The sequence below is a fragment of the Euprymna scolopes genome, chromosome 20, assembly GCF_053919585.1.
Source record: "Euprymna scolopes isolate OS-2025 chromosome 20, ASM5391958v1, whole genome shotgun sequence".
Lineage (NCBI taxonomy): Eukaryota > Metazoa > Mollusca > Cephalopoda > Sepiida > Sepiolidae > Euprymna > Euprymna scolopes.
The window spans coordinates 80,579,235-80,590,283 of NC_136501.1; the positions used below are offsets into that span (position 1 = coordinate 80,579,235).

The 11,049-nt window shown below is 32.4% G+C and overlaps 1 protein-coding gene across 2 annotated transcripts in view; it reads left to right on the forward strand.

The window, feature by feature from the left end:
- LOC145241486 (valine--tRNA ligase-like) overlaps positions 1–9,148 on the forward strand; it is a 387,131-nt gene extending 377,983 nt beyond the window's left edge. For both annotated transcript variants that reach the window (XM_080104482.1, XM_080104484.1), the window contains exons 26-27: positions 5,160–5,309; positions 8,959–9,148. In XM_080104482.1, the coding sequence (XP_079960608.1) occupies positions 5,160–5,309; positions 8,959–9,027 (219 nt within the window). In that variant the 3' untranslated portion in view covers positions 9,028–9,148. The remainder of the gene's footprint in view (positions 1–5,159; positions 5,310–8,958) is intronic.
- The last annotated feature ends 1,901 nt before the right edge of the window (positions 9,149–11,049 follow it).

Here is an 11,049-nt window from a genome sequence, read left to right on the forward strand (position 1 = left end):
TTGTTTTTTTTATTAATGGCATTATCTTTGTTTTTTTTATTAGTTGCATTATCTTTGTTTTTTTTATTAGTTGCATTATCTTTGTTTTTTTTATTAGTTGCATTATCTTTGTTTTTTTTATTAGTTGCATTATCTTTGTTTTTTTTATTAATGGCATTATCTTTGTTTTTTTATTAATGGCATTATCTTTGTTTTTTTATTAATGGCATTATCTTTCTTTTATTAGTTGCATTATCTTTGTTTTTTTTATTAATGGCATTATCTTTGTTTTTTTTTTTATTAGTGGTATTATCTTTGTTTTTTTATTAGTTGCATTATCTTTGTTTTTTTTATTAGTTGCATTATCTTTGTTTTTTTATTAGTTGCATTATCTTTGTTTTTTTATTAGTGGCATTATCTTTGTTTTTTTATTAGTGGCATTATCTTTGTTTTTTTATTAGTGGCATTATCTTTGTTTTTTTATTAGTGGCATTATCTTTGTTTTTTTATTCGTGGCATTATCTTTGTTTTTTTATTAGTGGCATTATCTTTGTTTTTTATTAGTGGCATTATCTTTGTTTTTTTAGTCGTGGCATTATCTTTGTTTTTTTATTAGTGGCATTATCTTTGTTTTTTTATTAGTGGCATTATCTTTGTTTTTTATTAGTGGCATTATCTTTGTTTTTTTAGTAGTGGCATTATCTTTGTTTTTTATTAGTGGCATTATCTTTGTTTTTTTATTAGTGGCATTATCTTTGTTTTTTTATTAGTGGCATTATCTTTGTTTTTTTAGTAGTGGCATTATCTTTGTTTTTTTAGTAGTGGCATTATCTTTGTTTTTTTAGTAGTGGCATTATCTTTGTTTTTTATTAGTGGCATTATCTTTGTTTTTTTATTAGTGGCATTATCTTTGTTTTTTATTAGTGGCATTATCTTTGTTTTTTAGTAGTGGCATTATCTTTGTTTTTTATTAGTGGCATTATCTTTGTTTTTTATTAGTGGCATTATCTTTGTTTTTTTATTAGTGGCATTATCTTTGTTTTTTTATTAGTGGCATTATCTTTGTTTTTTTATTAGTGGCATTATCTTTGTTTTTTTATTCGTGGCATTATCTTTGTTTTTTATTAGTGGCATTATCTTTGTTTTTTTAGTCGTGGCATTATCTTTGTTTTTTTATTAGTGGCATTATCTTTGTTTTTTATTAGTGGCATTATCTTTGTTTTTTTATTAGTGGCATTATCTTTGTTTTTTATTAGTGGCATTTCTTTGTTTTTTATTAGTGGCATTATCTTTGTTTTTTTAGTCGTGGCATTATCTTTGTTTTTTTAGTCGTGGCATTATCTTTGTTTTTTTAGTCGTGGCATTATCTTTGTTTTTTTAGTCGTGGCATTATCTTTGTTTTTTTAGTCGTGGCATTATCTTTGTTTTTTATTAATGACATTATCTTTGTTTTTTTAGTAGTGGCATTATCTTTGTTTTTTTATTAGTGGCATTATCTTTGTTTTTTTATTAGTGGCATTATCTTTGTTTTTTTATTAGTGGCATTATCTTTGTTTTTTTATTAGTTGCATTATCTTTGTTTTTTTATTAGTTGCATTATCTTTGTTTTTTTTATTAGTTGCATTATCTTTGTGTTTTTATTAGTGGCATTATCTTTGTTTTGTTATTAGTGGCATTATCTTTGTTTTTTTTATTAGTGGCATTATCTTTGTTTTTTTTATTAGTGGCATTATCTTTGTTTTTTTTATTAGTGGCATTATCTTTGTTTTTTTTATTAATGGCATTATCTTAGTTTTTTTTATTAGTTGCATTATCTTAGTTTTTTTTATTAGTTGCATTATCTTAGTTTTTTTTAGTAGTGGCATTATCTTTGTTTTAGGTCCTTGATGTGTTATATACTAAACAAACTATCTTGATATGGAATATAATACTAAAAGTCAGAAAATAATGTTTTAGAAGAAAGGAAAGGTGAGAAGAATGGAATGTAAAGAGAGAGAGAGAAATGTGTTGAAAGAAAATGGTTAATTACATCACATTCTGAAATCCTTTTAGTTTGTGGAAATTGCACAAAAAGATGTTTTATTTACTGATTCTATTACAGCTGATTAAAACGTTGAAACTGCAACTATGTTTATTATCTCGGTTTTTATATCGGTTTGAATTCTTCTCATCATTTGTTGTCTCCCCTTCTCTCTCAATTATTGATATCATCATTCGACTTCATTTATTCTTCTTCCTTCCACTATAAAAATATATGTAGTTGTAGTAGTATTTTATTAGACCCTCTTGACGACCCTCATCACTGTTCATATAGACGAACTGTGACAGTCGTCTATGATTTTTGATGCCATGAAACATCTTAAAATATTCCACATGTTTTAGTCAAGCAAGTGACAAATGTGCAAGCAGAATTCAGTCTTAATATCATTAGTTTAAAAATATTAAAGAGATGGAGATAACACTATGCTTGACCACACTATCATCATGGGGGACCTCAATGCCAAAGATGGGAATGCCAACACCAGATTTGAAAGAGCCATGGAAAAGCATGAGATGAGGACCAGGAACGACAATGGCAAAAAACTGGTGGAGTTCTGTTCCATGAACAACTTGGTGATGGGAGGGGGGGGGGGGCTCTTCACACATCAAGACATCCACAAGCTGACCTGGAACTCACCAAATGGAAGAGACAGGAACCAGATTGACCACTTGATGATCAGCAGTATGAGGAGATGCGCTCTGTTAGATGTGAAAGTCAAGCAGAGTGCAGATGTTGGCAGTGACAATCGCCTGGTGACAGCACTCACCAAGACCAAACTAAAGAAAACTCCTTCAAAGACAGCAGCTCAGATGCGTTATAATATCCAGCAACTAAAAGCTGCCTTTATCAGCGACTTAAGGAATCGGTTTCAGATTTTGCAGAACATGCCTGAACAACTAAAAGTTGCACTATACACTGAAAGCAGCAAGAAAGAAATAGGCTATCACAAGAAGACCAACAAGAACTGGATCCAGCAAGAGACTTTGGAAGCAATGGAAGAAAGAGGAAAGATCAAAAAGAAGCTTTTGCAGACTAAATTCCCTAGACTACATGAACAATAGCAAAAATTATACAGAGAAGCTAACAAGAAATGAAGACATTTGCACGTCGAGACAAGAGAGAGACCATGGAACAACTTGCAGCTAAGGCACAGGAGGCAGCAGCACAAGGAGAATAAGGGAGTCTGTATAAGATCACAAAGCAAGTGTGTGGAAAATTTAAAGGGAGTACAGATGGCCAAGTCAAGAACAAGCAGGGAAAACTGCTGACAACTGAAAAAGAACAAGAAGAAAGATGGCTGGACACTTCCGGGAAGTCCTCAACCGACCAACACCTGAGGAAATAGCTGACATTCCAGAAGCTGAAGAGGAACTGGATATTAACACTGACTCCCAATGACTGAGGAGATCATGACTGCCATCAAGACCTTGAAGAATGGCAAGTCACCAGGTCCAGACAGCCTTGATGCAGAGCTATTCAAGACATACCCTGAGCTTGCAGCCAAAATTCTACTACCACTGTTCACAGCAATATGGGAAAGTAAGAAAATCCCTGAAGATTGGAACAAAGGTGTAATTGTCAAGATCCCGAAAAAGGGATGTTAAACGACTATAACAATTAGAGAGGGATCACTCTTCTCTCCGTGCCAAGTAAGATCCTGGCCAAGATCATAATAACAAGAATGTCAAATGTTGTGGATGACAAACCAAGAAACGAACAGGCAGGGTTCAGAAAACACTAAGGATCTACAGACCAGATCTTCCGGAACATCATTGACCAGTGTACAGAGTGGCATAGACAACTATATGTGACTTTATTGACTTTGAAAAAGCCTTTGACAGCATCCACAGAAGCAGCCTATGGAACATCCTATGGTACTATGGTATCTCGTCCAAACTGGTTCACCTGATCAAGAGCTTCTACAAGAACTTCAGGTACAACATGTTCTTTGACGTTTAAACAGGTGTCAGGTAGGGATGTGTAATGTCAATGGTTCTCTTTAACCTGGTCATTGATTGGGTTATGAGACGGACTACAGTGGACTCCTAAAAGGGGATTCGATGGAGTCTTTTCTATACGCTCGAAGATCTGCATTTTGCTGACTACAGTCTCATACACACCAACCTATGCAAGAGAAAACCAGCAGGTTGAAAGCATTTGGGCAGCAGGCTGGACTCAATATTAGTACCAAGAAGACAAAGACAATGACACTGAACGTGAATAGACCAACTCCAGTTCAGGTGAATGGAAAGGACTTGTGCCAGACAGACAGCTTCATCTACTTGGGCAGCAGCATCAGACCCAAGGGCGGCACAAGGAAGACATACAAAGCAGGCTGAGCAAGGCAAGGAGGGTGTTTAGGGAAATGAGCAACATCTGGAGATCTGCACAATACAACACCAAGCTCAAACTCTGTCAGAGCTGCGTAGTATCAACATTTTTATATGGATTGGAATGCTGGAGAACGATGGAAGCAGATTTCATCAAGCTTCGATCCTTCTACACCACGTGCTTTCAACAAATATTGAGGATATTCTGGCCTGAGAAGATCTCCAATGAAGACCTACTAAGGAGATGCCATCAAGAAGATATGAGCCTAATCATCAGAAAATGGCGATGGAGGTGGATTGGGCATGTTCTCTGGGAAGACCCACAATCAATCACAAGAACAGCATTGCACTGGATTCAAGATGGCAAAAGGAAGAGAGGAAGGCCAAGAGCAACTTGGAGAAGAATGGTGGAAAGGGAAGAGGAAAGCTATGCAGCATTCTTGAGGTTCACTGGCTAGACTGGCTCAGGATAGGTGGAGGTGGAGGGGATTTGTTGCTGCCCAACACACCACTGGTTGTAATGGTTGAAGATGATCATTAGTTTATAAGTTATTTAATTTATGTTGATAAAGCATTGGTTTCTGATGGGAAGAAATACCGTTCAAGCAAAGCAATAGCTTGATAAGTGTTATTCGAATTTTGCTCTATCGAAAACAATAGTTAAGAGGTGGTATCTGGTTCTAGATGGTTTTTCTAGTATATACAGTTACTGTTCACACAAATGATCCATGATCCTTTAGATCATGGATCATTTGTGTGCTCTGTCTTAGTTGATAACTTTATTCTTGCTTCTTTTTTCTCTTTCGCAGGGTCTGATTGATATCAACAAAGAGATTTCCAAGTTAAAAGGAAAGCAAGAAAAATTGAATTCTCAATTGAGAAAACTCCATGAAAACATGGTCAAATCAGATTATGAAATAAAAGTTCCTGAAGAAGTGCGGAAGCAAAATTCTGAAAAGGTGATTTTTTTTAATTCTTTACATCTGAATCTATTTTTGTTATTTTCATATTCAAAACTTTGATTGAATAAATCTTTCTTTACCTTCCTCTCTTCTCCATTTTTCTTTCTTCTTCCCTTCTCTTCTTTCTCTTCTGACCCTCTATCTTTTCTTTTCACTCTTTTAATTATTTACAACATAAAAGAGAGGAGGAAGAGGGAAGATAGTGGAAATCTATTATGAACTAGCAGACTGCCAGCATTACCTGGTCATAAAATGTTTAAATCTGATATTTTGATTAATGCAGATTTCATATTTATTATTATAATATATTGAACCCAATATACAGGGTGACCCAAAAACAACGGGCCCCAACTCTAATTAGGCCCCGTTTCTTAGTGTTTTGTCCGAATGAAATGAAACTTTGGTCATAACTAGTTTATTATATTATTTTATATATATTAAACACAAGGGTCTTTGCCCTTTTTTTTTCTCCGTTCTACAGCATTTAAAGACATTGTGTTTTATTCTTTCCAGTGTTTTTTTGTGTCACCCTGTATAATAATGATTTAAAAAGTAAAAAATAAAAAAAATTGACTGGGTTCAAATACCCTATATGTTAAGTTTCATGTCTGTAGACCAAAAACTGATAGAGGAGTTTGGTAGGCAAAATTCTTTAAACAAATATACACATACATAAATATATATAGAAAGAGGTTTGTGTTTACTACAACCTTTTTATGCAAATATAAATCATGTAGAATATCTGCATGAATATAATTACATGTAATAGTCAACTAATGATGATAATCCCATAAGAAAACCGAAAGAAATAATAGGGAATTAATTAAAATGAATGTTTAAAAGAATATGCAAATTAGCTACATCTTTTGCAGATTAATGCAATTCCACAACCCATATATAACGAAGTTATATTTTCTTTTTAACTAGAAAAAAGGGTTTTTAATATGAATATCAATACACAAAAAAAATTTTTTTTTTAGAAGTATAGATTTTATTTGGTTAATGCTTTTAACGAACGATGATTATTCTCCAAAATAACATTTGAAGTTTCTTTTTAATTGGGTTCCTTGCTACGGCAGAAAACCACATTAGATAATGAAGTTTCATGAGCCAGTAGAACATCTAATGAAACTTTCTGAGTTTCCAGATTTATCCACAAAGGCTTTTTTAAATTTGATACTTGAAATAGTTGTAGTATCCAGATGTTGGAAGGCTTTTGACTTTAATAGCTTCTTTCCTTGAACCTTCAGAATTCCTACCCTGCTTCTTGTTTCCCCAACCCTATCAACATGCAGAAATGTAATATTACTACACAGCTTCCTACTTGGGATCCCACCTATAAATATGTCCCCTAAATCACATAATCTCTAACACCTCAGTAGTAATGTGCCTTGGTTGAGTTGAATAAAAGTAAAAAAAAAAAAAATTCTACATGTAAAATAGGACTGCAACAAAGTAACTTTTTAATGTGTATAAAATTGAACTTTTTCAATCAAATCATATTTTGTCAAATATATGGTTATTGAAAAATACTGAAACTTTTTAAATTCATAACAAATGTTTTGATATTTGGAGAGTTTGATAATAGTGGTGGTCATATTGGATGCTTATATTTTGCAAAAATTGTTCATGGGTGAGAGCTCCACACCCACGCAGATATAATTACATGACCATAATCGAAAGCTACTATAAAAAAATAAAATGAGTTAAAAAAAGATCCACAGCTACAATGATTTATTAATGATAGAAGTATAGCAATTATAACAATTTTCAATAAAAAGAAAGAAAATGTATAATTTTACAGAAACCACACCTTCAAAATGTTAATCAATTAAAATAGTGCATTTCAATCACATAATTTAAAAAAAAAAAAAAAAAACATAAAAAACATTCTAGAAAATTTAACATTAATAGCAGAAAACAAAATCAGAAAAATCAAACTCATAGAAATATTCACCCATAACAAAGCATATCAGCATTTGGATGTAAGGAGCTACTATTTGGGACCATGCCTAAGAAAGATTAACAAGATTTTGGTTTACGTTACATTTAAACTTCTGCATATCAGTACAGTCAGGGAAGCAGGTAGCAGGAAGGGAATTCCAAAGTCTAGCTGTTAGAGTAGAAAGCTTTCTGGCATTTAGGGACTTCAACAGCGAAGGGGTGAGATTTGTTTCCTAATCAGGTTTGTCGGAGATATGTATGTCGAGGGGGCACAAGTGCAACAAGTTCATCAGAGCACATTCCACTAAAATATCTGTAAAACAGGCACAGATGCAACACTGTGATGATGGAACAGAGGCTGGAGCTTAGTTGACAAAGTGGGACCTATTAGATTCTTTTGGGAACCTTATCCAAGAGAGAGAGAGAGAAGCTACTGGTAGATGTACCAGCCCGGATGTGGCAACAATACTCCATTCATGAGTGAATAGTGCCCTTGTACAGGTGTGAATAGTCTTCTAGCTCAATAAAGGAAACCCACCTTCTTTGCAGTAGCCTTTGCAATATCCTCAATGTATTTGTTCCAGTTCATATTGCCCATCAATGTTAGGCTGAGGAGTTTGAAGGAAGAATTCTCAGGTAGCGTGTTACTTGTTATGGATATCGTTGGTTGGAAAAATCACCTTATCAATTTCATTGATGAGATGATTTCAACCAAAACATTACAAACTTTTTTCTCACTGACACACAACCATTGTAAACATATTTTTTCACTTTTTCAAAAAAGATACACATGGACATTTAGACAATCCTTATGTTTCCTTATCTTAACATACAAAATAATCCTCATTTATATAAAATATTTATTAAAACATCTTTGATGATGATCATCAGCGATTTGGCATCTGTTTTACATGCTGGCATGTGTTGGATGGCTTTTAGAAATTGACTAGGGATCAGAGAAGCTAACCTCTTCTTGCCTCCAATCATGCCATAAAGAAATTTAAACTTTTTTTAACCTACTTAAACAATAACGTTTCATAGCATCTAGACACACGTGTGTGATGAGATAATTGATATAACCTGCCAACTTAGTTTAATTCCCATTTGAGGACACAAAATTGTTTGTACATTTTTAATTTTAAAATTTTTGTAAACTTTTACTCTGATGGAAAAAAAAGAATTACTATTTTTAAAGAATCATTTTTCTATTTATCCATAACCCAAATAATTTTTTTTTTTTTTTTTGCAGCCAAAAAAAACCTATTTCAGTCACATAAATTATTAATGAATGTAAAGATTCCTGGGTGACACCAGATAGGGATAGCCAGTCTACCATTAAGTCATCTTGTTGCATTTTCAAAGTCAGACCCAAATAGCATTTAAGTTGATAAATCAAACTTTGCTTCTGCTCAGCCAATTTTCAGTTGTTATTGTTGTACCATGTTATTTTAAAAATTACTTACTCCAGCCCAGACAATATTTTCAATCACCTACAATTAAAAATTAACAAGGGGATAACTCATATTTTTATTGAAGAATATGATAGGAGTCTACCTTAAGTTAAAAAATGTGCAAACAAATACAAGTGTAAAACTAAAATGATTTCACTGTATCCTCGGCAATGGTCAAAAGCTAAAACTGGTTGAGTCTAAATGGATATTGCTTGTGAAATTATTGATTTTTGTTTCTTCAATCTTTTCAGGCATCGGAAATGGAAGTGGAAATAGAAAAATTAACAAAAGGTGTTGAAATGCTTCTGACTATGCAGTGATTTCCTAATTGAATGGTTGTCTTGACAAATGGCAAAATGCAATCCAATTCTTTTCTTTAGCAGCTTTGTTCGTTTCTAACATAAAAAAGTAATCAAAAATAAATAAAATTTCAAACTGCAATTTTTTGTTTTGACTTGTTTGTATTATTTTTATTTTTTTTTTTTTTTTAGAATACAAAAAGAATGAATGCACGATGTTTCTAGTTTTACAACTATCTATTTGACTTTGATTTTATTTGTTCATAAACTGTGGCATATCTCTTAAGTCTCTTTATTCTTATAAACACTACTAACACTTACTAACAAGACCTGGTTACCAGCATTGCCCACTGGAAACATGCCCCTCTCCTCTCATAGAAAAATTTCAGAATAGACACTTATTTTGGTAGTGGGGGTGACTGTCCAAATATTTGCCATAAATTTAACCTTGATAATCACTGTCCTAACTTGCAAATGCTATGAACCAACAAAGAAAGCAATGATGGTCTGTTATAATTAGATTTGTTCAAAACTACTTGTATCTGCTAAATATAAATGAGATTGACTGAATCAACATAGTAGAAAACCTACAAAAGTCGTGATTTTAAAGGAAAGTGTATAGATGGATCTAAGATAAAGATCTGTCTTAAAAAAAAAAATAAAGTCTAATCAAATAGACCCTCCCTCATAACAAAGTACTGTTGTTATTGTTGCCCAACCCTCAACCTCCTTATGTTAAGAATAACTTTTGGAACGGACACCCCCAACCTCTTCTGTTACTCGCAACATTTCCCTATTAAGAACAACTTGGAATAAACACCCTATCCGGTGGAGGGTCAGAATATTTTCTCCATATTAAACCTTGATAATCCCTGGCAGAATCCTGAGGCGCAAATACTAAGCAGCAAAAAGAAAAAAGTTGTGTTAAAGAAAAGTGTCTCTAATTTTTTTATAATAAAACTCATGCATTCGATATTGGGTCGTCAACTGAATTCTAATCTGTTAATGCAGGTAAACAATGCAAAGTAAACAATGGTAACCATAAATAAACATGGGTAATCTAATAAATCAGTGCTTGGAAGAAATCAAGCTACCGAAAGTGGATATGGTATATTGTGTAAGATCACGGAGACACAAAAAACGAAAAAGTATATTTATTAAAAAAAATTACTTTAGTATATTTATTAAAAAAAGAAAAAACACTTCTTGTATTATCAAATAATAAAACAAGTATTTTATGCATTTTAATCTAATTTAATAAAATAATGTAATAAATTATTTTATATAATAATTTAATATTTGATAACACAAAAGTGTTATCTTTTGTGTTTTGTGATAGCACAAGTGTTAAAACTAAATCAGTTTTTCTAAATAAAATAATTTTGTTATTCAATAATACAAGAAGTGTTTTCTTTTCTTCAATTTGTTTTAAGAAGTGTTAAAACTAATGTAATATTTTAATAAATATATTTTTTTGTGTCTCTGTAACTCTATTTCGTTCAGTTGTCGTATGCAATCAACTGTATCCAATTCCAGTAGCTTTATTTTTTTCTGAGCATTGATTTAGGAGATTACCTAAAAATGTTGTGTTTCAGGGTTGTTTTTTTTTTTTGGGGGGGGGGTATATGTGCAATGTTGATGTGTGCATTAGTATCAAAAAAATGTGAATAAAGAAAAACGTATGAAAAAGGAAATGACCCATCATAAAACGAAGCAAAACCAAAAAGCACAAAAAGAAATAGCACCGCTGTCGGTTTCCTAAGTATAATCATAAAGAAAAAAACAATGATATCCGTAAATTGTATGTATTTTGTTTCACAGATTGTTTTCATCTTTTTGTAGGGGGGTAGTTGCACGTAAATGTGAGGGTATAAATATGTAACTTTATGATGATGAGCGTTAAATAATTTTTTGTTTGGTTTAATATTAATAAAACTATTGTTTCGTGTATAGAGAGCGGCCATATTTGTAAAGTGTTCGATTTTTCTAAGAAGGTGTTTATTCTGGAATAATAGATTATGTTCTCAGCCAAGGAGAATAGCT